Here is a 27,901-nt window from a genome sequence, read left to right on the forward strand (position 1 = left end):
GCTGGCTACTCTTGGGCTCAAGACTGGGAATGGGGTGTGGACAGCGGGATTGCAGGCACCTCTGAAGCCAACAGAGGTCACCGAGCCCCGGCGCAGGGGGTGGGTGGAAACCCCTCGAGGCTTCGGGAGCCAAAGCCTTGAAGACAACCCGATTCACACGCTCCGCGCGCACGCCGACTCCTCCGGGACCCTCAGCCCACCCGCGCCCGCAGCTGCGCGCTCCTGCTCCTGCTCCTGCTCCTCCTCCGCCTCGCTCAGCGCGGAGGGGGAACAAGCAGGGGATCCTCCAGCCTGGCAGGAGCGGGGTGTCCCGTTTCCCCGCCCTCCCCCACCCCTCGGCTCCCGTGGATCCCGCGGCGGCGGCGGCGCGTCCCGGCTGGAGGGGGCGCTCGCGCGCAGGAGCCGGGCGCAGCAGGTGCCGCGGTTACCTCCACCTCGGCGGGGGGAGAGGGGGCGGGCCGGGGGCAGGGGAGGAGGAGGAGAAGGGAGGCCGGCTCGCGGAGCCGGAGAGCGCGGCGGCTCGGCAGGCTGGGACCCGAGCTCGCGGCTTCCGGGAGGCGCCCGAGGCCGGATAAATACATCCCGGGCTCCCGGGGAGCAGCGGACGCTACCCGCACCGCCGCCCGCGCCGCCTGCACAGCGGTCCGCAGAGCACCGAGCCGCCCGGCTTAGGCGCGGAGCCCGCTCCTCCCCCTGCGGCCGGCGCGGAGCAGCGGAGAGCGGCGGGCTCGGCCGCCGGCGCCCGGGCCTCGGAGCCGATGAGCGGCGGCGGCTGAGGGCCCGGGCCGGCCTCTGCCCGCCCTCTGCCCGGCGCCCGAGCGGGGCCGCAGCGCCCGGGGCGCAGGGTCCGGGCCGGTGACATGGGGGCGGACTGAAGCACCCGGGGCGGCCGAGCGCTCTCTCTCGAGCCGCGGGCCCTCCTCCGCGGCGGCGGCGGCTGCGGGCGCCCGGCCCGGCGCGCTCTGCTCGGAGCGCCCGCGGGAGCCTCCGCCGCGCTTCTATGCGCCTTTGCGGGCGCCGTGGGCCCGGGCCATGGCGATAGACCGGCGGCGCGAGGCGGCGGGTGGCGGGCCCGGGCGGCAGCCGCCCCCGGCCGAGGAGAACGGCTCCCTGCCGCCCGGAGACGCGGCGGCCTCGGCGCCCCTCGGGGGACGCGCGGGCCCCAGCGGCGGTGGCGGGGAGATCCAGCCGCTGCCCGCCCCGCATCCCGCCGCCGGCGGCCAGCACCCGGGCTGCAGCTCGGCGGCGGCGGCGGCCCCGAGCCTCCTGTTGCTGGACTACGACGGGTCGGTGCTGCCCTTCCTCGGGGGCCTGGGCGGGGGCTACCAGAAGACCCTCGTGCTGCTCACCTGGATCCCGGCGCTGTTCATCGGCTTTAGCCAGTTCTCGGACTCTTTCCTCTTGGACCAGCCGAACTTCTGGTGCCGCGGAGCCGGCAAAGGCGCGGAGCTGGCGGGAGTCACCGCCACGGGCCAGTGGGACTCAGGCGACGTGGCCAACTGGACCAGCCCCCCGACCACCCCCTTCTCCACTGCCTCCTGGGGGGCCGCAGGCAACCTTAGCAACAGCAGCGGCGCGGACGGGGGCGACACGCCACCCCTGCCGTCCCCTCCGGACAAGGGGGACAACGCCTCCAACTGCGACTGCCACGCGTGGGACTACGGCATCCGCACAGGCCTCGTCCAAAACGTGGTCAGCAAGGTAAGGGCTGCGACCGCCCGGGCCTCGCGTCCTTCTCCCGAGCCTTTTACTCCTGGATCTCTTCCACCCTTCCCTCCGTCTCCCTCCGAGCAGACCGAGGTCCCTCAAAGCGATGCCAGCCTGTGTGTATGCATCTCGCGTTGGCTTCGTCCTCCGTCCCCCAAACCAGATGCGCTTGCTTGGGTGTGAAGCAGGGGCTTTTCGCCTCCCTCCTCGGGGACACTGCCTCCCAACCCTAAGGGGGCTCCACAGCCTTTTCTAGTTTTCACCGGAACTCCCGTCCGAGTGCACATTTGGGGAGAGCGCCCCTCCCCCTAAAATGACTTGGACTCCCTTCACCTATCCTTCAAACTATCACCCCGGTTCAGCCGGGGGTGTCCCTTGCAAGGATAAGGCTGCTGACCTGTCAGCCGTCCAGCTCTGGAAGACTCGCCTCATCCAGGGTCTGATGGCTAGAGCCAGGACCATGGCTCTGGCTCTAGTCTTCTGTGGGGCTAGAGTGTCCTTATGCCTCCCACAAAGAAATATCTATCCGTGGGACCGATGTCATATTCCCAGGTGTTCATTCCCGCAGACCTCAGTCATCCCGCGCCAGGTTTGGAAACAGACTATTAAAGCCAACTAAAGAACCCAGGTGCTGGCCACAAAAGCAAAGAGCTTGGGAAAATTCCCTTTCCCCCCTCATCATGCTCATCCCTCTCCAAAGATTGGGATGTTTGACTTTAGATTTTGCCACCCAAGTGTTCCCTCAAGTGTTTTCTTGGGACTTTAGTCATATCCCTATAGAGTAGAGGAAGGAAACTAAGAATCTGTTTTGTATTCCGGGCCCACCACTGCTCTTATATAGCAGCTGCTTTTGTCTGAGTGAGGCGTTGAGACCTTGGTAAGATTTTAGCAGAGCGGCTGCCTTGCTGAGAGTCCTGTAGCCCCTCTACAGAGGTGTTGCATTGTGTGAAATGGAGCAGCAGTGTTTTTTGAGAAGATGTGTGCCAGCAGAAAAATGCAGAATGGGCAATGTCTGAAATCCAGTCCCTAAGACATCTGTATTTTCTGCTTTTCTTAACATTTAGGAGACATCGTATGCCCATTTGTTAAGCAAGTTGTGTTTTTTGCCCTTTCTGTGTTTTAAATAACAAATTTACATTTCCAAGTAGTGTAGACCTTTCCCCTCCCACCCTTCTGGGCAGTTCTGGGCAGAATTTTAAATACGTTGTTTAAAGTGAGACTGAAATTGGACAGTTTGTAAAAATCAATGTGCATGCACTTTCTCCCCCAAATGAGTGTTAGTAAACAGTTGTAGCTCATGGATGTGTAAGATGAAACTCTTACATCATCATAATCGCTGTTTTAATCTTGTACCAGACTGGCAAGAAATGATCTGTCCTGTGGGAATTGACAGGATTCACTGTTAATGGGGAAGATCCTTCAGGCTAGGTTCACCTTGAGGTGTACCCCACCCCCAGCCCCAGCCCCACAGCCTCTCCTTTCCAAAGGTGTTTTGCTGTGACCCTCTCCCATCCACGGAGGGCAGTGTTTGTTTTTTTGTTACCATCATGGAAAAATTCAGAACAATGACTACAGTGACAATTTTAATACTCTGTGAAAGTAAGAATTTGGCAACATTTTCAAATACTTTAAACCCCTTTTTTTAAAGTAGAAGAGGAATAATATAGGTGAAAGCGAATGTGTTTAGAAGCTGTTCCATCCTGGGGTCCAAGGGGAGGGGAACTTGAAAGTTAGGAGGTGGGAGAGAGCATCATTATCCTAGTGGTGGGGACCCATGAACAGCTATTTACACTGCCATGGAGGGCGGGATGAAAAAACTAAAATAGTTCTTGAAAACTGGCTTTTAAGGCATATTGGAGAGCTGGACAATTTTTCTAAATTAGCACTCAAGAGGGTCAAAGATGGTAGGAATGTGTGCACTATGCTTTAGGGGTGCTTGATAGCTGTGCCATGGTTACGTGTAGCAGACACAGTGAAACTGGGAGCTGAAGACCTCCGGACAATAGTTAGAGATGCATTTTCCTGTAAAATAAAGACTAGAAAGGACATATTGATTTTCACGCACAAATGAGATCTAAATAAAGGACTGTCCTGCCACAGCATTCTATTTCCATAACAAATGCTTCAAAGAGCTCCTTGAGCACATTTGGCATATACTAAGGCCAGACTTGCACTGAAGCGGGCTGTGCACAGCGGATACTGTATCAGATGTACAAATATGGAATGTATACTGTGATGGGTGCAGCATTCTAGAGGTCAGGTGCCTGTCAGCTTTGTTTGTATGTAGGAGCAGAAGTGGAGACGGTTCGCTTTCTGTCTGTAGATTGAAAGTTCAGAGTCTGAGAAGTTGCCTTTTGTACCCTCTTTCCTCACTCCAAACCATGATCTTCCCACTTGCAAATAATCTCACGCAGTGCCTTTGTCATTAGATTTGCCTCAGCCTATCCGTGGCCCTCCAATATGTGTCCTGTTCTGTCCCTAAGTGTTAGGTGGGGTGGGGAACATAGAAAATCTGCCAGGCATATATTATATTGTATTGCATTATATTATAAATATATATTATATTCTGAACATAGGTTGTATTATAAATATACCATTATAAATATACATTATTAATATATATTATATGCATTACATAGGCTATCACATATTTTATACGCATATAATACTACCTACACATGTGAAACTGCCAAGCCACTGGAATCCCAGGTTATAACACTTAAAAGGGATCTTTGGGCTGATGAGCCTATCTCCCCTCCTGATTAATATCCCTGACATGGATACCATTTCCAGGATGGGAAGGGAGGGCCCCATTGGCTATTGGCTAGGCAGCTCGCTCCATAATTGCAGCCAAGCTTTTTTTTTTTTGGTGAATATAACTCAGGTCATCTCACACTTATTTGTATGGCTTGCCCCCTCTGAAGGGTTCTTTTTCCTTTGTATAATACGTGTTCAGATATTTGAGGATACCCAAGTGGTTTCTTCCCTGGCTAAAAAATCCCCAGCTACTTCAGACATTCCACACATAACAAAATTGGCCATAGCAATTGCTCTACTTGACATATGTGTGTCTTAAACAGGACACTCTGAAAACAGCCTGGCAGACCCCATGTGTTCTAATTAAAAGGGACCATAGATGGACCCTATGCTTCCGATGACAAAACCTGCAATTGATGCATGAAAGGCTTTCAGTAAACATGACAAGCTTCTGTCTTTATAGGATTACATTAAGTGAAGAGATTTCTCAGGCTGCACTTTGGTGACATGGCACATGATGTAGATTTCATCATAGTTTTGCGTTATTAAATCTTTCCTGTTAGGATCTTTTTATTTCTGTTTTATGCCTTGGTCCTTGGTATTTGTTATCTGTCCCAAAATTTCCAATGCCTTCAAAATAATCATAATAATAATATGACTTTTTGTGTGCAACCATATAAAGTTCTCCAAACATTTATCATGTTATTTCTTTTTATTAAGAATGTTGAGGGGCGCCTGGGTGGCTCAGTGGGTTGAGCGTCCAACTTCAGCTCAGGTCATTGTCTCGCAGTTTGTAGGTCCAGCCCTGCATCAGGCTCTGTGCTGACAGCTCAGAGCCTGGAGCCTGCTTCAGATTCTGTGTTTCTCTGTCTCTCTACCACCTCCTGCTCATGCTGTCTCTCTCTCTCTGTGTCTCTCAAAAATAAATAAACATTAAAAAATTAAAAAAAAAAAAAGAATGTTGAATAATCCAGGTACCTGGGTGGCTCAGTTGGTTAAGCGTCCAACTCCTGATTTCTGCTCAAGTCATGATCTCACGGTTTGTGGGTTCGAGCCCTGCGTCAGGCTCTGTGCTAATGGCATGGGACCTGCTGGGCGTTCTCTCTCTCCCTGTCTCTGCCCCTCCCCTGCTCATGCACACTCTTTCTCTCTCTCTCTCAAAAATAAGTAAATAAAACTTAAAAAAAAAATGTTGAATAATCCAAAGCCCACCTTAACACTGAGCATTATTGTGGATTTCCAGGTAACACATACCTGAGTGGGCCAGGTGTGGTGTACCTTGAGCCCTGTGTTCAACTGCATAGCTCTGCATTTTATCTCCCAGCCATGTTGAAAACCGTGTCTGTGTCTTCCTGAAACGAATCTAACCAAGCTCTGCAGTCACTTAGAGGTCAGCTGTGGAAGAACTGAGGCCGGACGTGAGCATTCCCTGGCAGCTCAGATGGTCAGAGATTTTACACAAGGTTAACAAAACCCCACGATTCTGTTGCCTTTAAAATATTCTTCTTAATAATTTGCATCGTTATCCCACGTTGTTCCGAGTGAATCTTCCTTGGTTTCCAGTGCTCACGACTTCCTTGAGTAATAAGCACGATCCTTTTCCTGTATATGAAGCTTTGGATGTTTGTCCCCAGTCTGATTCTTCTTCTGTTCTCCATGAATTCTCAAAAATTGCTGGCTTTCATCCTGTAAGTACATCTGAGAGTTGTTTAAATATCCTGGGAAGTAATTTGTATTCTTTTTCTGGGGCTCAAGTCTAGAAGTATTTAAAGTGATTCAGTACAATTTAATTAGGGTTAAAAATAATTACAATTTCATTGCAATGGTAATATTTTAAAAATAACCCAGTGTTAGGTCATCCTAATGGTATTTCATTTATTTTGTCTAGTGTATACAACACAGTAGTGAACATCTTTATGCATATCTATTTTTAGAAATTGACTGTAATAGATAATACATGCACATGTTACAGAAAGCGGACAGTAAAAGTAACATTTCTAGCCATCCCTGCCTCCAGTTTCCCTCTTCAGAAGCAACCATGGTTACCAGTTTCTTATGTATCCTTCCAGAAATAGTCTAAGTATATTTTCATTTATATATTTTCCTCTCACAAACAATGACATAATATATACATTGTTCTATGCCTTTTTTCACCTAAATTGGGGATGGGTGCGTATCACTACTTAGAGAGCCCCTCATTGTTCATCCATTGTATGACCAGGCCATAATTTATTTAATTAGTCGCCTACTAAGGGGGCATTTAGGTTGTTTCCAGTCTTTGCTGTTACATAATATATAATGAAATTCTGATATGCATGAAATTCTTAGAAGTGAGGGGTCATGGGCACATTGGTGGCTCAGTGTGTTAGGCGGCTGACTCTTGATTTTGGGTGGTGATCTCACACATTGTGAGTTCGAGCCCTATATTGGGCTCTTGCTGACAGGTGCAGAGTCTGCTTGAGATCCTCTCTCTCTCCCTCTCTCTCTGCCCCCTCATCTGCTCTTTCTCTCTCTCTAAAAGTATAAATAAACTTTTTTTTTTTTAAAAAAGTGGAAGGTCAAAGTAGGCTCTGTTTTTATTTTGATACATGTTGTCAAAATGCTCTCTCTAGAGATCTTAACCAATTTACACTGCCATCAGTAATGCTTGAGGTCCTCTTCCCCACACCCTCCCTGGCCAAGGACTTACACACTTGAACATGTCTCCTAGTTTGATATGTGAGGTGCATATGGTTATTGTTGTATTCTGCATCTCTATTGTTATGAGCCAGGTTAAAGACGGCTCTGAAATTTCTTGAGCCATTCATGTGGCCTTTTCTTTGAACTGCCTCCTTAGGGACTTTGCCTTTGTGTGTGGTTTGGGGGAGGGGGTTTATTTTCTTACTGATCTGTCAGAGTACTTCAAGCAGAAAGTAAATTAACTCTTTGGATGTCATGTGAATGTTTTTTCCCATGGTTTTTTTGTGTGTCTTTTTATTCTATTTATGCTGGTTTTGTTATGCAGAAACTTTTGATTTGTAGAGAGTCAAATTAATCTTTTCTGTTACGATTTCTGGGTTCTGCATTAAGATTTAGGGCTCCCGTAATCCTGGAATATCAGGAAAACACCCGTACTTTCTTCTAATTTTTTTTTTAATCTTAGTTCCTCTTTAATTTAGTGTTGCAGGTATCAGTTTTGTTTTTATTGAGCTAGTAGGATAAATTGCTAGAAAGGGAAGTAAATATTGGGTCTGTGGGTATAACCAGCATTTCATGTGGGCTTTGACTTGCTCCTAACAGTGTCCTAAACATTGCATTTGGCAGTGGCCCCGGCGAGAAGACCAGAAGCTACACAGTTGTTAGCAGCTCTTGACATGTTTTGGGATGTTTTCCCCACGCACCAGGGTTCACCTTTCCTTCATTGTCTTGTCCTGAGCCAGCTGCAAAACCTCTTCTTTCTTTCTTTGTTTTTGTTTTTGTTTTTTTTTTGTCTTTTTCCTCTATTTGTCCGTAGCATTTTCTGCAGGTCTCGATTCATTTTGGCCTTCAGCCCAAGGTAGGACTGAGTCAAAAGTTGATGTCATTTAAAAACATGATAGGCTTTGTGGATCTCAGTGTGGGCGTCGCCACAAACCAGCATTGTGCAGGGGCCAGCTGGGCCTCTCCGGACTCTGAGCCCGTGCCCCCATCTCCATCCACCTGCACACTCAGGAATGTCTTACCGTGGCTTGGAATCAGCCATGGTGGGAACAGTTACCCCATGGAACTGGCAAACGCTACACATGGGGTTTTCTTTTTTCTGCAGAGAGCCAGTTGTTAAACAATTATTGTGCCACCAAGTGTGACCCTAGGCCACCCCTTTCCTTTTTTTTCTTTCTTTTTTTAACTTTTCTGCCTCCTTCCTTCCATAGATGAGTCCCTTTTCTGGGCCAAGCCTTGTGCTATGTGTTCGGGATACAATGACATGTAGACAGCTCAGCTCACATAGAGCTTATAGACTAATGAGGGAGTCACACCTTAACTAATTAATAATAATCCTTTGAGGTGCCTGGGTTTGCTTTTGGCTTAGGTCATGATCTCACAGTTCGTGAGACTGGCCTGGGCTCCAAGCTGATGGTGCAGAGCTTGCTTGGGATTCTCTCCCTCCCTCTCTCTGCCCCTTCCCCTCTCTCTCTCAAAATAAATAAGTACACATTGAAATAATAATTCTTTAATTACAAACTGAGTTAAGTGTGTAGAAAGAAAGGGAAATGAAAGACTAAAACAAAAAGCCTGGCCTAAACTGACTGGTCTCTGAGTGCAGCTGACATCTGAGTTAAGATCTTAGGTTTGAGTGGGAGAGAGAGAGAGAGAGAGAGAGAGAGAGAGAACGGCACTTGCACAGGCCCTCTGGTATGTGCCAGCTTAGAACTGACAGGAGGCAGGGAAGGTGGGAAGGTGGGGAGGGGTGGCTCATGAGTCATGTTCAGAACGTCAGCCATGAGATGAAGAGCTGAGGGGGTGAACCGGGATGGAGGGCGGCCAGGCAGAGCATGTGAAGTGAGAAGGGACCTAGGACTCAGGGTGTGGGGCTCTGAAGAGAGGTTGGGGGGAGCGGAGGGGGTCAGATGGGGAGAGGCAGTCTGACCAAAGTCTCAGGTTGGGAGGTGGGGCGGGGAACCGGGTAGCTTGGGCTGTAGGGAGGAGGCCGGCCAGCCCAGACCAGACCCCGGGCAAGTGGGCCTGAAGCCTCTTTCCAGGGCTATTGATAGGAAGCAGCACTGGCCCATTCGAGTGTTCTAGCATTTTCTCCTGCTCTCCTGGTCAAAAGAGGAGAATGCTGATTTCCACAAAGCTGAAAGACCCTGACAGGGGAAACCATCAGTCTAGAATTTACTTTGATTCAACCAGCTTTACCTTTACCGAATGCCTAGTGTAGGTTAAAAAAATGAATTGTCCTGGGCATGGCTAACGTATAATATTCTCTTCCTAGTCCAAAGTCCTCAGTTTACGGATGAGAAGACTGAGGCTGGAGTGAGTGTGGGGGGTGTCGCTGACTTAGAGCCACCAGCCTATTAGGGCTAGAGTCTGGTTCCCCTCACCTGTAGGGTACTCTTGCCTCTGGCCAGGAGCAGCCCCCATGAGGGGAGAGGGGCCGGGAAGAGCTGGAAGAATGGCTCCTGCCCATTCTCTTGGACTTGATCCCTTTCACTGGCCTGTCAGGGTCCATCCTCCTGTGCTGCCTGAGGGGGGTCATACCTGTCAGGAACTGCACGCTGAGGTGTGGTTGGCTACACTGTGGCTTCTGGGGTGGGCTCGTGCCGACCACCTCTCTGTGCAGATGTCACTGACCTCTGCTCCTTCTGCCTTGTTAGCCCACTTTCCTGGGATGCCCTTTCCTCCTTCCTTCATCCGTTTGGTCCCTGTTCCTTCTCCAGGTCTGCTCATCCTCACTCGGTGTTTCTAGCACCCAACCATCCCTTTGTCCTAACACTGGCTGTATGGTGATCAATGTGCTCCCTGTCCCCCTCCCGACCGGAGGTGTGCCTTGTTCGGCTTTTACCCACAGTCTTCCCTGTAAATGTCTGAGCTCACCTGAGTTTGCTGTCATGAAAAGAGGAAGGGCTTTTTAGTTTGGCAGGTGTGGGTTTAGGTCCTGACTCTGCTGCTTACGCTCAGCAGTTATTACCAGCAGCTGTAACAGTTACAGGTCTAACTCTATTATCTGTATCTTTGGGAGCGGCAGGAACCTCGTCAGCAAAGTGGGTCATTGCTCACCTTACCTCGAGGGCTGTTGTGAGGCTAGGATGAGAAAAGCTGGGGAGAGCCTACTGCCCTCCCTCCAGGCACCTGGCAAATCAGGAGGAACCTGGGAATCTCAGATCCCTTTCTCCTTCCTATCTGTGGGGTGAGGACCAGCGGAATGAGTCATCTGAGAAATACTTAGGTGGGGAGGAGCTGACAGGCCACACCTGGAAGTGATTTATTCCTCGGGCAATCCGAGGTGTCTTTCTCCTCCGCCCAGAAACTGATAACATAGGGGAGCAGGTGTGCCCTTCTACAGGACACAGGAATCCAGGGAGGCCTGAGGAGTCAAACCAAAAAGGACCCCTAGTCTGATGAAAAAGACCATTTAATGGCTTTGTTTTCAGGTCACTGGTCACAGAGCTCCAAAGGATCTGAAAAGGAAACGCCTTTTCTGGCCCACCTTGAGGAATGGGAGGGCAGGGCCCTGCCAGAGGCTTCATGCCCCCACAGAGGTCTTCGCTCAGAAACCTGACTTCATGCCCCTGGGTGGAGAATGATCTAAACATGTTAAAACTTCTGGGTTAGCTGTGCTGTTGAAAACAGATCAGAGAAACCGTGGACTTTTAGAGGAGTTGATGGTAACTTTGGACTTCAATGGCAGGCATCAGGGGGCTAACTTCAGGGGGTGGGTGAAGACCAGCCCCTGCCCCACCCACCTGGAGTGCTGTCCTTGCAGACTGACCCCAGGAACCTTCAGACTTTGATCTTCTGCAACTTGGGGTCTGTTCCTTCGTTTGCTCCAGGCTGCTCAGTGCTGGTCATTATGTGTGGGCAGATCTTCCTCTGAACAAGTGACCTAGAGATTGACAAGCCCTATATTGCTAGGAAAGAGGAACAGTGGTTATTGACAGATTTAGCTGGATGTCCCCTAAAATAAATCTTTGCTGAAAAAGAACCCTGCTGGGGGCTCTCCAGGCCACCCCATTTGCATAGGATTATATTCTACAAAACCTCTCCTGGGACTCTTTTGGTTTGCAAGTAACGAGAACAAATTTCAAATTCACAAAACAGAAAGGAAATCTCTTGGAACGATGCAGAAATGGCTCACGGAACCCGGGATGGGATCTGAATATTGAGGGACAGGGGGTTGGATCTTTCGAGAGTCCACATGTGCTCTCGACCCTTTCTCCAGAAGTCCGCTTTGTTCCCCCTGCGGACTGGCTTTGTCCATGCTTTTGCTTACCTGGTCAGGCAAGTCAGCACAGAGGCCAGCATTCCTCTGTCGATTCCAGATTTTCGGGTGTAGATCTGATGTCCAGCTTGGGGCTGGGGTGTCAGAGCAGGGGATACAGTCACCTAGCTCTGGGACAGCTCCTTTGAACCGTGTGACAGGAGGTGGGAGTGGCAGTTCTTTATTGGGATGCAAGGGATTAGAGATGAATCTTTTTGGCAATTAATTGGGAATAATTGAATATTGACAGTTTAACTATTAAATGCTTTAAATGAAGTATTCTTTTTCTTCCCAAAGACTCGGGATGTAACTTACCTGGCTGCTTAAGCTTAGTATGGAATTGGCAAGAATACCCTCCTGAGGCTTTTTTTTTTTTTCTTTTCTAGAAATAGTGATAAATGGTTTCATTTATTAGCTCCAGATCACAGAGGGAGCTTGGAACCAGCCCTTGGGCGGTCACTGAAACAGTTTTACAAATAGTCACCCCCACCCCTGCGTCCACACAGGGTGAGTCTCCTTGTTTTTCCAAACCTTTCTGGTCAGGACCAGCAACATGATTTGTGGGGCCCATTGCCAAAGGAAACGCAGAAGATCAAGACAGTGACTGCCGAGCATGAAGCCAAATGTGGGCCCTTCTGAGTAGCAACGCTTCTGGTGACCTCCAGCCTGTGGTCTCTCACCAAGCCAGCTGTCACTGCTAAGCAAGCGTCCCCAAGGCGTTCCAAGCCTTTCTTCCTGACTTGTCAGTGTCTTTTCTGCTTCTCTGTTCCTTGGTTGTGTTTTGTATCTTTTTCTAGATTTCTTGTAGTAAAAGTGAAACACACTTTTTGTGGGTCTGTTTTTCCCAGGGAACAGCTTCAGAAAGTCCTGGCCAGTTTCGTTTTGAATGTTGAGTTTGCTCAAGGTGTGCCACAGCCAGAAGGAGCCAGGGAGCATTCTTACATTTGAAAACACTGCCCCAGAAGTGGGACAGTTGGTTTACTTATCTGAGCAGTAAACCAAACAGCTGAGTCATAGGAATGTGTGGTAAAGAATGTTAAGTCATAGGAATGCTAGTTAAGTGTTTATCAGCCTTTTTTTCTTTTTTTTTTAGGGGAGAAGAGGGTCAGCCCTCCCTCTAATTTAATTCTGTTTTAGCTAGCAGTCACACTTTATTTCTTCATATCATTTGAAGAAGTGCAAAGGAGATGATGCCAGTGTAAAGCCATCACGAGCATCCCAGTGGTCATATTAAATTATGGATGGGTTATGCACTCGGCATAGTAATTTGCACTACAGAGTGTTTCCTCCCAGATTAGATTAAAAGCTGCTTTTTTTTTCTGTGTGTTTAAAAGATGCTTTACAAATTGGGCACCCTTGATTGTTACATACTGAGAAACTCCACTGTTCTCAAATGAATATACATGAGCATTTGCAGTGAACACAAAGTTTTGTCCTACTTTTTCAAGTTTTTTTTAATTGTGGTAAAATGCACATAACAGAAAATTTACCATTTTAACCATGTTTAAATGTACAGTCGAGTGGGATTCAGGACAGTCACACTGTTGGGTGATCACCACCACCATCCGTGTCCAGAACTTTGTCATCTTTCCAAACTGAAACTCTGTATCCATTAAACACTAACTGCCCACTCCCCTCCCCCAGCCCCTGGCAAGCACCCTTCCACTTTCTGTCTCTGAATCTGACTATTCTGGGGATCTCGTGTGAGTGGAACCATTATAGGACTTGCTCTTTTGTCACTGGCTTCTTTTACTTCGCGTGACATTCTCAGGCTTCATCCAAGTTGGAGCCTGTGTCAATTTCCTTCCTGTTTAATGCCGAACAATATTCCATTGTACGTATAGACCACGTTCTGCTTATCCAGTCATCCGTTGATGGACACGTAGGTTGCTTTCACCCTTTGGCTGTTGGAAATAATGCTGCTGTGGACATAGGTGTTGTCCTACTTTTTTGAAGACAGTTACATACAGCCCCTCCTTCCCTCCGCTCCCCTGTTAGAGGGATTTCCGCAGCCACATGTGTGGCACTTGGCCCTGGCCCATCTCTGCAGGCAGGCCTTCTGCCCTGCCTTGGGTAGGTGACACAGAGGGGTAGAAGATGGTTTGTGCCCTGGAGAAGGAGCTCATGATGTAGCTGAGACCATCAGTAAGTGGAAGGTTAGTGTGGGACCAGCTAAGAGGAGGGTGTGGGGGCCAGGAGCCGAGGGTGTGGGGTGCTGAAGTGAGCATGCCCAGGAGAGCAGGTGAGGTATGTGCCCTGACCTGTGAGTCCTCACCATGGGTGAGGGGATTTGGGTGCTATGGCATTGGAGCTGGGTCCTGAAGGTGGGCTGGGGTCTTAAAAGATGGAAAGGATTGAGAAAGGGCCTTGTGTGCACAGGAACTGACAAGGGCTGGGAAGAGATGAGTGCAGGGTGCAGGGCGGGGGGCCGTCACACAGGCCACCAGAGTCAGTCCTTGGAGATAAGTTTGGTTTTCCCCCAGTGGACAGTGAGTCATCTGAGCTTTGTAATGGAGAAATGACAGTAGAGACCCAGGGCAGGGGTACGCCCAGCCCCAGCCTGGGTCCACATGGCCCTGTGTCCTTGGGACCCCTGCAGCAGCCCTCTTGGCCTCTCCGGCTGCCACATGCATCTCCTGCAGCACGCATGTTGGTTTGGGCCTCCATGAAAAACGCTCGCCAAGCTCCCATCACAAGTGTGGCCAAGTCCCAGGGGCTGCGGCCCTCCCCTGGAAAGCACTGGCTTGGCCCAGCATCCCTGCCTCGCCTGCTGGGCCTTGTGGTCTCTGTGCCACAGATGGTGTCAGTTTGCCTGATGCCAGATCACTGGGACTGCTTCAGTGATCTTGGTCAGCCTCTGCATGGCATTGGCAGTGACCATTCAGTCTTCAGCACTCTCTCTTTGGGATGGGGGCAGGGGGCAGGGGCTGGTGAATGCTGCTTTTCCTTGATTTTTCTTCTGCCTCACTGGCTTCTCTTCTCTTTCGGGAATCCTTTCCATCACCCTCTATCTTCAGATCATTCCCCAGTGTCTCAGTCAGCTCGGGCTGCGTAACAAGTACCATAGACTGGGGGACTTACCCAACAGACATTTAGTTCCTCTTGGTTCTGGAAGTCTGAGATCAAATGTCCACAGGCCTTCCAAGGCCTCTCTTCTTGCCTTGTGCATGGCGTCTTCTCCCTGTGACCTCTGTGTATGTATCTGTGTCCTAATCTCTTATTACAAGGACACCAGCCCTGTTGGATTATGGCTCATCCCAATGACCTCACTTTAAGTTAATCACCTCTGTAAGGGCCCTGTCTCTATTTACATTCACATTCTGAGGTACTAGTGGTCAGGACTCCCAACATTTGAGGGCTTGGGGGGCTTTTTTGGAGGGTGATAGGCCACAGTTCAGCCCATAACATCCAAGTTCCAGCACACCTGAGTAGGGCAGCACCAGATCTTTATCTGTAGCCTGAATGTTTCCTCAAAGCCCTAAACCTGTGTATTTGGTTAACTACTGGCCTGGACCTCTCATCTGGCCCCTGATCTTTTCCACCCCCTTGCTTCAAATCCCAGTGTTTTGGTCCTAAATTGAAGATGAGAAGCTTCTTTGACTTCCTTGCTTCAAATCATTTGTGGTTTGTGGTGCCCCATGACCCTCAGGATGAGGTTGGGTCTGGTTGGTTGCTTCTCGGGGTCCTTGATGGTCTGAACCCTGCACACTTCTCCTGCACTGCCCCCCCCAACCACCACCATCATGCCTGTACAGGGACTCTGTGCTCCAGCCCCCAGTTTCTCAAACAATACTTGACCTTTGTATGTGGTGCTCTTTTGGCCCAGAATACACCTGCCCTCCCCATCATCCTGTCACCTTCTTCAAGCCTTTCCTGCCTCCTTATTCCTCCACCCTAATCCTCTGTCCCTGCTTTCCTGGCCCAGATCTGCATCCATGGTACCTGGATCTAGTAGGTGCTCAATTAACATTTCTTGAATGGTGAAGGTAAAGGAATAGTAAAGGGGCCTTTACTCTCATCTGGGCAAAGTAAGGTGATTTAATTCTAGGATGATAATAATAAGCCAGAGGACAGGTACATAGGCCAGCTCAGACCTAAAGTCTAATTTCAGTGAGTTATTAAAAACTAAGGAAGGTGATGTAATATATTTGAAATAGCAGCTAATCAAACTTGAATTCATGCTAGGCTATAGAATAGATTGTATGTTTACTTTAAGTCCTGGTTTTTCAGAACTTTAAGTCACAGAGCCTTTTCTTCTCATGAAAGTGACACATAGAACTGGTCTGAATCTAGGACTGCAGTGGTGGTGGCTGGGGCTCTTCAGGTCACCCGGGAACTTTTGGAACCATCTATGGGACCCCAGCATCAGTTGTTTAAAAACATTCTCTGGATGATTTCCACATGATACAGTTTTTCCCCCAGGGGACATTTGGCAATGTCCAGAAACATTTTGGGTGGTCACAGCTGAGAAGGGAGTGCTACTGGCATCTGGTGGGTAGAGACCAGGGATGCTGCTGAATATCCCACAATGCACAGGACAGCCCCCACAGCAAAGAATGATCCAGTTGAGCATGCCAAGTTTGAGAAATCCTGGTCTAGGCTAATACAGAAGTTCATTGTTTTTTCTAACCATACCCAGCAGATGGCCGGGGTCAGCCCGGGTGAGACCTTGGTTCCTCTGTAACCCACAAGGGGAGCATTGGTATGCAGGCTCAGGAGTTATAGAAGAGAGATTCATCACACCAGGAATTATCACAGTTCAGCCAGGGCCCCTCTGCCCTCTGTGAAGAATGGGTTTGCTAAGTGCATTAGTGGTGTAAACTAAGTGTCAGCAGGCACGTTTAGCCTACCTAGGGAAGCACATTATGAAACACTGCCTTAGCATATTTATGTACAAATGAATGTTGCTAAACGACCAAGTCACTCATTAAAGGAGGTCCTTTGAAACTGCTTGGAATAATGGTTAATTACTTGAAAAGGAAACATTTATTTGGAAGTAAAAGGTATTTATTTTCAAAACGTCTCTAATTCAGACCAGCTTTTTCCATAATTAATTCCCATTAAGGTGGTTTGATAATGTTTTCAGCAGCAGGAAACAAGAACTCCCCCAGGGGACAGAGGCCAAGAAGTAGAGTTCAGAATCAAACATAAGCACTGTTTACATTGACTGAGTAGCAGCTCAGGCTTGACCTTTCCCTTGGGCACAGGCAGTGAACCTTAAGTGGTCCTCTTGTGACATTTACCTGTGCTTATCTGTGAAAGTGAGGATGTGAGGTATCAGCTAGGGATGCTGGTGAGGCACCCCCTTAATTAACCTAAGCCAACTCCCCACCTCAGGGAGGTCCTGACCCCAGTCAGCTTCCATGCCCTCCTCAGCAGTGGACTCTTTCCCTCCTTAGATGTTCATGGCATAACCTGGCTGTCCCACTCATTTATATTACATTTGGAGAGTTTGTGCTTGATATCCTTGATATCCCTGATAAAGAACTGTCAAGGGCCACAGATGGTGAGACAGCTGAGTGTCCTGGGGCAGGGCAGAGAGTCCTATCTCGCTCTTAGAAGGAACTTTCAAGTAGTAAATAAAGGTGCTTCAACTAGAGGTCATCCAGTGAGAGGTAGTGAAATGCAGGAAGGCGATGTGTCTTCATAGGAGCCTGGTAGTTTCTGGAGCCGTGATGTATGGTGAGTCATCGGATCTTCTGTGTTCCAAGGTAGGATTTTTATTGTTTCATCTTAATAGAAGATTTATTTTTAATCTTTTTTCTGGGAAGTCCCATAAGAAACAAGTTTTCAAATATGTGTATCATCTAGGCTGTGAGAGTGTTTTGGGGTTTTGTTTTTGTTTTTGTTTTATTTTTGGTTTATTTTATTTTGTTTTATTTTTGTGTAGCTGCTGATAACACGTTTGAATTAAACTGAATTGTGCTTAAGTATAAGCAGTGGTTTCTCTAATTAATTTCTCATCTGCCATTGGATTTATCCCCATTTATAATTCTAGTTCTTCTTTGACAGGACCTCAGATAAGTGACTAATGGGAGGGATGGTGAAAAGGAAAACTATAACCTCGATTATGAATCTCATCTCCAAAATCAATTTGGGGGAAACTGAAATGACCTTGAACAGGCAAAAGGTTACCAGGGAATTTAAAGACTCATAGTTTATCCTACTGAAAATAGGTTTTTAAATCTACATTCCTTTAGTATGGGGAGGCAGGACACACAGCAGTCTTTTTTCAATGATCTGTTTGTATAGCAAATATAGTGGCCTAATCTCATATAGTTAAAAGTATGTGCAGGGAAGACACCCCCGAGAAAAGTCCAGAGCAGCATGTGATATGCACATGTTCACTGAGCAGGCTGTCTGGGCAAGGCACTGTGCTGGGGCTGCTGGGGAGAAGGAGCCCGTGGGCCGTGCCTTGAAGATAGGCAGAGACGGGCAGTAAGAGAGCAGTCTGGGCAGAGGGAAGAATGGAGCAAACTGATGATGAAGAGGGGGAGCAGGTATGAGCGGGGGAATAACCAGAACGTAAGGCCTGTGCAAGGAATGGGAAGAAGTATGTGTTTTCAGCGAGATGGGTGAGCACGTATGATAGTGTAAAGGGTTTGAAAGCTTGGAGGGTTCATGAGGGTGCTGTCTGCTGCACATCGTAGAGAACCTCAGAGCAAATGCGCTTAAAAATTATCTAGAGGGGTGCCTGGGTGGCTCAGTTGGTTGAGCCTGAGTCTTGGTTTCAGCCCAGGTCATGATCTCACAGTTCGTGAGTTTGAGCCCCATGTCAGGCTCTGCGCTAATGGTGAGAGCCCCACCTCTCTCCCTGTCTCTCTCTGTCATAAAATAAATAAACTTAGATTTTTTTTTAAATAGACAGAAATACGTGTGATGTTTCCAGAAATCCAGAGATAGAATGGGCTCCCCTGCATGCTTCTGGGCCTTCTTCAGCATTGCTTCACACTAATGCTGTGTTAGTCCATACTGCAGACTGTGGGCCTTGAACCACAGAACTCCTTCTTCACAGCTCTGGAGGCCAGAATCCCGAGATCAGGGTGCCGGCAGGATAGTTCCTTCCGAGGCCTCTCTCTTTGGCTTGCAGATGGCCATCTTCTCCCTGTGTCTTCACATGGTCTTCTCTCTGCGTGTGTCTGCTTCCGAATCTCTTCTTATAAGGACACTGGTCAGCGACCTCATTTTAACTTAAACCTCTGTACAAACCCTTTCTCTAAATACAGTCACATTCTGAGGAATGGGGGTGGGGAATGGAGGGGGTTAGGACTTCAACAGGTGTATTTTTTTTTAATTTTTTTTTTTAACATTTATTTATTTTTGAGACAGAGAGAGACAGAGCATGAACGGGGGAGGGCCAGAGAGAGAGGGAGGCACAGAATCTGAAACAGGCTCCAGGCTCTGAGCTGTCAGCACAGAGCCTGACGTGGGGCTCGAACTCACAGACCGTGAGATCATGACCTGAGCCGAAGTCAGATGCTTAACCGACTGAGCCACCCAGGCACCCCTCAACAGGTGTATTTTGAGGGGATACAATTCAGCCCATAACAAACACCGAGTTCCTTATAGTGTCAAAGTGGCTTCCTATGACAGGTTATTTGCTGTCCCCCCAGCCCCCTGATGACTTGGAGAAGAGGGAACCAACAGCCTTCTCCTTGAGCACCGGGCACAAATCCTTCTCTGTCATCTGCCCTCCCTTATCACATGCCTGCCCCTGGACTGACACCACTCACTGGGAAATGCTGTGTGTGCACTAGGGATGGGCCACCTTACCCTGGGTGCTGTGGAAGGAGGGTGTCTGTGTAAGCTGACTTCTGCAAAGAATGGCACTGGTGAGAGGAGGCACTGTAAGTTACCAGCACAGCCCATCGCTCTCTGCAGAGAGTTCAGATTTCCTCTGGCAGGTGATGGGGGGTATTGAAGGATTTAAAGAAAATTTTTTTATGTTTATTTATTTTTGAGACAGAAACAGAGCATGAGTCGGGGAGGGGCAGAGAGAGGGGGAAACACAGAATCTAAAGCAGGCTCCAGGCTCTGAGCTGTCAGCACAGAGCCCAACGCGGGGCTTGAACCCAGGAACTGTGAGATCATGACCTGAGCCGAAGGCAGACGCTCGACCAGCTGAGCCACCCAGGCGCCCCAAGGATTTTTTAAGCAAGGTCACGGCAGCATGACCTTCCCAGGTGCCTTTTATATTCCCAGCCGTGTACTGGCTGCTCTAAGCGGGCCCCTTGATTCACCCTTGGGAGAAGCCAATGAGGCTGCCCTGTTATCAGCATCTGCCAGGTGAGGAAACTGACATGAAGGTGCTAAGAAACTCGACCGGGGTCACGCTGTGGACAGGTGGTGAAGTCAGCAGCCTACCAGGCATCACCCCAGCTCCAATATCTATGCTCGTTCTATGATGGCAGTGCCACATTTTCAGAAGACAAAGCTGGCTGTGCTGGAGGAGGGGGTAAGGTGCCAAGTGGTGGTGCTGCTGACGCTGGAGACCCAGGCCAGGGGTGCTGGAGAAGGAAGATAGAGCAAAGTCACTGATGTATCTGACGGAGGGAGATGGGAGGGCATGAAGCTTCGAGGGGGTCTGAAATCCAGGTGTCTGTGGGGTTGCCTCCTTCCAATGGCTGGGGGAAGACTGCTCCAGCCCCTGGTGGTTGCTGCCGTCTTTGGTTTCTTTTCGGCTCATAAATGCATCACTCCCATCTTCCACCCTCCCGCAGCCTTCACCCCATGTCTTCCTATCTCCACCTCATCCTCCCTCCCTGTGTGTCTCTGTGTCCAAGTTGCCCCTTTTCATACAGATACCAGTCGCACTGGGTTGGGGCCCACTTTAATGATGTCATTGTAACTTGATTACCTCTGTGAAGGCCCTGTTTCCAAATGAGATCACGTTCTGCGGCCCCCCAGGGTAACACTTCACCAGAACTTAGAGGGGGTGGCGGGGGTGGGGAGACACAATTCACCCACCACAGAGCCCTTTCAGGGAGAAGGGAGAAGGTTCCAATCACTGGAACTCTGGTGATTGTATCTTTCACGTCAGTTTTGCAAGAAGGGGGCTTTCCATCCATTTTGGTGCTGTTGGAATCAAGGTGGTGACAGAAAGGGGCAGGTAAAGAGAAGAGGTAGCTGTGAACAGTGTGGGTACCTGTGGGGTACTTCACACGGCGGGGAGGGGAAGGAGGAGGACACAGAGGCTGTGGCAGGTTTACTGGGGCCCAGTGTCTTACATGTGTCATCGCTGAGTCCTGACCACAGCCCTTCTGAGAAGTAGGACTGGTTCCGGCTTACTCATAAGGAACTTGGACTTAAGAGAGATTAAGGGAACGTGGCTAAATGGACCCAGCTGACCAAAACGGCAGGGGTGGTGGGATTTGGGCCCCTGAGGATCAGTGTTCCAGTTCTGGGGATGCATCACTGTCCCTGTGAACGGGCTTCTGAAGGCAGGCATTCGCGGAGGCTCCTTACCAGGGTGGTCGTAGCCCTGCATTTCTAGGGAGGAGCGTAAACCCAGGGTAGGGATCTGTTTTGCTTGCGTTTTGATACAGTAACAATAACACTCTTGTTTGGAACTGACGTACAACCCATAAGCACATTTGTTTAGAATCTCAGGCCTTGAAATAGCAACTGTGTAATTCCCTCTGTTCTGAGTGCTTGGCCTCCAGATCTACTGTAGAAGGGGAAAGTACAAACACATGCCTTCCCTCTTTGTGGTTAATCCAGCTATTTGAGATGTATTGTTAGCCAGGGGTCTGTGCCCTGTGCGGCTCCTTCCCCTTTCCCTCTGGCCAGTGGGAGGAGGAAACTGGGAAGCCTCCTGTCTTTGGGTATTCCTGTCTTATCTTTGGGGACCCATTTAAAACAATTTCCCAGATTTTTGAAGGTGGAGGTATCATTAACATGTTGGTAAAAGGCACATATCTTTTTTTTTTTTTCAACGTTTATTTATTTTTGGGACAGAGAGAGACAGAGCATGAACGGGGGAGGGGGCAGAGAGAGAGGGAGACAGGAATCAGAAACAGGCTCCAGGCTCTGAACCATCAGCCCAGAGCCTGACGCGGGGCTCGAACTCATGGACCGCGAGATCGTGACCTGGCTGAAGTCGGACGCTTAACCGACTGCGCCACCCAGGCGCCCCAAAAGGCATATATCTTAACTGTATAGGTTAGTGGGTTTCAACTCCTCTTCCACCCATTAAGTACCATCTACATGAAGACAGAGAACATCTCCCTCACCCTGTTCAGTTCCCTCATGCCTGTCCAATCAGCTCACCCCCACAGGCAGCCACTGGTTTAATTTCCAGTACCCCAGCTTAGCTTTGCCTGGTGCAGAATGTCACAGAAATGCAGCCACACAGTATGCAGGCTTTTGTGTCTGCTGCTCCACCCAGCCCCATCTTTGAGACTCGTTCCAGCTACCGTGTAAACCAATAGTCTCTCCCTTTTGCTGCCACACAGTATCCCATTTTGTTTCTCTCTTCACCAGTCGATGGACCCATGGGTTGTTTCCTGCTTCTGGCTATTATGCATTGACTGCCAAGAACATTCATCCTTTCTGGTCCTTACTACCTTCTAGCTCTAATATTTAAAAGTTGATTGACAGAATCAGAGCAGCTAGAGAGAAATCTTGACTTGTTTATAATCTAGGTAACTTTCCTTCTTTGTCTTTTCTTTTTATGGGTAGAAGCAGGAGTGACAGGGTGCCTGTGGGAAGGAGGGGCCCCCGACTCTGTGGGGTGGGAATCTCGATACTATTTCCCTGGCCCTAGAGAGTTCTGGCACCACAGCTCCAGTGACTCACTCCCCAGGTTGAGGAGGAGGCCCTAAGGATGGTGGTTGCGACAGACCAGGAATAAGGACAGGCAGGGAGAGGCCACACCTGGACAAGGTACTGCCAGGCAGCTGCTGTCACCAAAGGGTTCTGATGTACACTTGACCCTTGAGCAACACAGATGTGAGCTCCAAGGGTCTACTTATGCATGGATTTCTTTCAAGAAATACAGGGCACTAAACTTATTTCCTTTCTGATTTTCTTGATAACATTTTCTTTTCCCTGGCTCACTTTATTGTAAGAATATAGTATGTAATACATATATAACACATGTATTAATCAACTGTTTATGTTATCAGTAAGACTTCTGGTCAACCGTAGACTGTTAGTAAAGTTTTGGAGGAATTAAAAGTTCTATGTGGATTTTCAGCTACATGGGAGGTCAGTGCCCCTAGCTCCCACCTTATTCAAAGGTCAGCTGTAGTTTCCTCCCATCTCTTGTGACACAGAGCCCCGGGCAGCTGCTCCTGTGACACAGAGAACCCCGTGCAGCAGCCAGGCCTTCCTGCCTGTTTTGTAGCTACCTCCCACTGGTGGCAACTTTGCTGACAACCTCCTCTTCCTTTCTTTCTTTAACAAGACAAAGGTCAGGGGCTCCTGGGTGGCTCAGTCAGTTAAGCATCTGACTTTGGCTCAGGTCATGATCTTCCAGTTTGTGGGTTCAAACCCTGTGTCAGGCTCTGTGCTCAAAGCACAGCTCAGAGCCTGGAGCCTGCTTCAGATTCTGTGTCTCCCTGTCTCTCTCTGCTCCTCCCCCCACCCCTCAAAAAATGAATATGCTTTAAAAAAAAAAAGAAGAAGAAGATGATGATAACGACCCAGGTCAGTCTTGTGAGGGCAGAGACCTCAAGGTTTAAAGAACCTTTGGAGAAAAACCCAGACAAAACACATGGTACATCCCCTATCAGCCAGCCCACAGCTGGATGGAAATGGTGGCAAGGCCCCAGTTTGCAGGGGCCCTAGCAAGGGGAATTCTTCTCTGATGGAAAACCCTGTTTGTTCCCTTCACTGGATTAAGGGCGGAGTTAGGGGAGTATTTTTTTGTTCATGTTTATTTTTTGAGAGTGAGAGAGAGCACACCCATGCACACACACACATAAGCAGGGGAGGGGCAGAGAGAGGAGGACATAGGATCCAAAGCAGGCTCTGCATTGACAGCACAGAACCCGACACGGGGCTTGAACTCACAAACCACGAGATCATGACCTGAGCCCAAGTCGGACACAACTGACTGAGCCACCCAGGCACCCCTAGGGAAGTAATTCTCAACAGGAATGAGGGAATGAGAGGAGAGTAGGCCCTCCCAGGCTCTCAGTACCTGTCTGAAAACCTTAAAGGAAGCCATAAAATGTAGGCAGACGTTGCCCACCATTTTTAAACATATGACCATGTGGCATTTTTCACAGGGTTTTCACATTTCTGTTTGCAAATCACTCGGCGTTTTGTCAGGAGGTGTGTTTGTGCCTGTGCACACGTGTCAACCCAAGATGACCTGCATTTTTTTAAAGCTGGTGAAGCAACCAGGGGTGCACTTTTAGTGAATAACCATTTAGAGATTGGAGACCCCAACACGTTCACCGTACTCACCCATTCATCATGATGGCTGTTGAAATGACAAAGCCCAAGAAGAAGGTTCTCCCTACATTTAGGCATTTAGCGTTTTGAACAACGTTTTTACACAGGAGCAAAGAAGCTTGGTCCCTTTAGGCTTTGTGAAAGCAGTCCCATGATTTGAAAAAAGACGTTTTTTTTAAAATGATTTTCGGTGTGGGCTTTTTCATGGTCTCGCAGCCAGCTCCCCTGCAAACCCTGAGTGGTTGGGAGGAATTCAGTGCGCGTCCAGCGGGGATCCGGGCTCTCCTGCGTGCGGGTGCTGCGTGGAGTGGCGGTGGGGAGCCCAGCGTGGAGCTCAGTGCAGAAGACCCAGGTCTGAATCCTGGTGCTGCCTCTTCGCCTCTATGAAAAGCTGGGGGGTTCTTTAGCCTCTGGGAACCCCACTGCCAAGGTGGAGACGACGTTTACTGCATGAGGCTTTGTGGGGATTAAACCAAATGACTGATGTGCTCGCTCTGTCTCAGCAGAGTGTGTATTTTGAGTCCTTCTCTGCAAGAGGCTCGCGTTGCACTTAGGAGGGCAGTCACGCAGTCAGCTCTGTAATGCACCTTGGAGCTTGCTGCACTGTCCCAGCCATTAACGTTAGACCTTTACAACAAGTATGGAAGGTCACCGGACGTAATTAAGATCAGCCCTGGCAAATGCCAGCGTTTGCAGCCTGTGGCCAGCCAGCTGAGCCATGGAGACAGGCGGCTATTCCACTCTCTCTCACTTTGAGAAACCCTCTTCCTTTGGCCCCACCTCATCTCCAGGCTAGTCAACTGTTCCTCATTTAGGTGCATTTTCCTAGGTCTCCTTAAATGCTCTGGTTCTCAAAATCTCCTCTCCCTGTTTTCTAAAACATCCAGGGGTGCCTGGGTGGCTCAGTAGGTTAAGCGTCTGACTTCAGCTCAGGTCATGATCTCATGGTTCACAAGTTCGAGCCCTACATTGGGCTCTGTGCTGACAGCTCAGAGCCTGGAGCCTGCTTCAGATTCTGTCTCCCTCTCTCTCTGCCCCTCCCCCACTTGCACGCGCTCTCTCTCTCTCTCTCTCTCTCTCTCTCTCTCTTTCTCAAAAATAATTAAAAACATTTAAAAACAAAATATCTGTGCAACTCTCCTAGCTAAGAAATGAAAGCAGTTCACACCTAGGTATAAATGACTGATAGGATTAATTCTCTTCCTTTCTGGGTTCATCCACATTTTTAAACCTGTTAATCAATGACTAACCAACAACCTGCAACCCTCATGCTCACCCATGGGCAGGCTGTTTTGAAAGTCTTTACCACCCTCCCTCCCACCCTGTCCCATGAAGAGCCAGGGTCAGGGATTTGGTTGTCTTCCTCTGAAAAAGGCTGAGATCTTTGATCAGGATATGTGTAACAACAGCAGCATCAAGCAAAAGCTAAAAGAAGGTTTTCTTTCAGTTAACATTTTAATTCCATTTAAAATTTGTTTTGGATCAATTTCAGCTCTGTAACATGGTGTGGGAGGCCCCCCGCAGCATTTGCCCCCTTGCTTGTTCCCACCTTTGTTCTAACTCCGTGTCGGGCCCAGGCGTGGGTCTCCTTCCTGCCCCATGTCAGGCCCAGGTGTGGGTCTCCTTCCTTCCCCATGCTTCTGCCGTCTTCTAGTGCAGCTTTCTGCTCACCCATAGCCCCATACATGCCCAAGGCTTGGAAGGTTCCCACAAAGAAGTCATGATGAGAAATGGAAACTTAGACCCCCTCTGATGCACTGCTCGGGCACCTAATACACATCCACCATCAAGGCCCTTCATTTCTCAGAGTTGTCATTCTTATTTGTGGCCGTTTTCCATTCTTAGACTTTCAACTCTTCAGAGCCAGGACAGTGTTATTCACCTGGGGTGTGGCACCCTGTAGGTGAGCAGTACATGGTCATTAAACACTGAAGCTGTGCCGTACTCTGCAACACGCAGATGAGCTCCTGGTGGGCCTGAAGGAGAAAGCAAAACTGCTTACGTTGAGGGCCGGCCCTAAGAGCTTGGGGTAACCTGCCTGGAACGTCGTGTGAGGTTGATGGTGAAGGTTGAGGGGCACGGGTGACAATGTGACACAGGAAGGTGCGGTCACTCTTCCTTTATTGTGGGGGATTTTCCTTTCCACTGTTCATTCATGGGCAAGTTGGAGGGGAAAAGATATCTCCCTGCATGATATAGTCACTCCAGTGGCAAGAGGGTGCCATGCAGAGGGGTCCGGACCTTGCAGATTTTCCTTGGTGTTAGAATCCACAGGGCTGATGATACACAGGAAGGAAGTGGTTGCATCACTATACTCTGCTAAGATCTTAATTTGGGGCTCTCTTCAAAGCGGTAATGCTGTCTGTGCGTGAGTTACATGGAACACTGGTGAGCCCACATCCCCGTCCCACATCTTGAGTTTGTCATTAGCAGCACTGGAATACAGTGAACAGTTGAAGCTAAGACTTGAAAATACACTAACAAAAATTGTTTTCTCAATGGTGGTAAAATACACATAAAATTTACCATCTTAGCCATTTTTAAGTGTAGAGTTCAGCGGCAGTAACGCTCACACTGTCGTACATCCATCATCGCCATGCTTCTCCAGAACTTCATGTTGCCCAACTGAAGCTCTGTCCCCGTCTCACTTCTTTGGTGTAGACGACTTTTAAAAGAACAAGAGAGTGTGTGCAGTTTCGTACAGAGTACACGCAACCGGTTGTGGGCTGGTGAGGGGGTGTCCTCCTTCGAGGGAAGCAGGGACGCACAAGGGCAGTTACGTTGCTTTTGGAGGAGGCTGGATTTTACACAGCTGATTGTCTCTTGTGGTGGTTGACCTTTTGCATATCATTTCCTAAGAGTATTTCATGTTTGTCCATCTGTTATCAATGATCTTTTATGATCTCTTGCAAAGACAGAGGAAAATAGTTATCATTTTTTTCTCTGACCAAAAGGAGGGAAAACAAATCCCTGTGCTTGCTTTCAGTGGCCCTCGAGTCATGTGATTAGCGCCCCGCCTCCCCACACGTGGCTTGCTGGAGTTGACGGGACTCCTTCACTCCAGCCTTAAAATCCAAGAATCGTCATGTTGTAATTCACATTGTGATCAGAGAGTAGTATGTCATGAAGGGCAAACAGAAAACACATGGCCAACATCTCTCGTATGCTGTAGTCCAAAAACACACCCTTTGAAGGGGGAGAGGGTTTCCAAGGTCAAATAAGTTTGGGAAATGCCATGTGTAGATCCCACCCTTCAGGATTCGTGATGCATGTGAACATAGTCAAGGCTCTGACAGACCCGGCAAATGAGACCCCAGCTGCACTTCGTTTAACTGGATGTCACCACAAATTATGTGACCGTCCATTCCCTTTTTGAAATGAACATTTCCTGGTGCTTTTTCAGGCATGCTGCCTTGAGAAAATGCTTTAAATGCTGACTCAGAGGTGAATGGGTTTTAAAGATGCAGCCACACATGGGAGCACAGTCCAGGGGCAAGGTTTCGTTTATGGACCATTCACTTTATCTCATCGTTTGCTTCCTGTCTGCCTTAGAAAGAGGAGGAGTGGGGAGCACCTAATGTGTGGACAAGCTTTGTAAAGGCTGCTCTGTTGAATCAGTGGTTAATGGAGAATAGTTTTTTTTTTTCTTAACGTTTATTTTTGAGATGCAAGTGGGGGTGGGGCAGATCCCCAAGCTGACAGCACAGAGCCTGATGTGGGGCTTGAACTCACCAACTGTGAGATCATGACCTGAGCTGAAGCCAGCCGCTTAACTGCCTGAGCCACCTAGGCGCCCCTGTGGTTAATGGAGAATATGAATTTGGATTGTATGAATTGAACCTTTTCAGAGCACGCCTTAGGGCTGGGATGGAATTCAGATGCCCTGGCTTAGCTAAGCCAGGCCAAGTTCATCCAGATAGTGATTGCAGTTAGCACTATAGCAGAAACACCACGGTTTTCTGAGGCTCACTGGGATCAGAACAGCTGTTTATTGTGTTCACTGGAAGGGGCTCCTCGAGACAAGTTCCCGGGTCCTGTAACTTAATTCTAGCCCATTAGCAGCAGAAGGATGTCCTCTCTGGAGCTAGCCCCTCCAGG

General features: G+C 49.0%; 1 protein-coding gene across 3 annotated transcripts in view; it reads left to right on the forward strand.

Annotated features, from left to right (window-relative positions):
• Nucleotides 1–489: 489 nt before the first annotated feature.
• Nucleotides 490–27,901, forward strand: part of SLC22A23 (solute carrier family 22 member 23) — a 181,233-nt gene continuing 153,821 nt past the window's right edge. For 2 of the 3 annotated variants that reach the window (XM_043590924.1, XM_043590925.1), the window contains exon 1: nucleotides 493–1,701. In XM_043590924.1, the coding sequence (XP_043446859.1) occupies nucleotides 1,033–1,701 (669 nt within the window). In that variant the 5' untranslated portion in view covers nucleotides 493–1,032. Of the gene's footprint in view, nucleotides 1,702–27,901 lie in introns of all 3 variants that reach the window. The other variant, XM_043590926.1, reaches the window with a different exon arrangement.

This window comes from Prionailurus bengalensis, chromosome B2 (genome assembly GCF_016509475.1).
Source record: "Prionailurus bengalensis isolate Pbe53 chromosome B2, Fcat_Pben_1.1_paternal_pri, whole genome shotgun sequence".
In the NCBI taxonomy this organism is placed as follows: domain Eukaryota; kingdom Metazoa; phylum Chordata; class Mammalia; order Carnivora; family Felidae; genus Prionailurus; species Prionailurus bengalensis.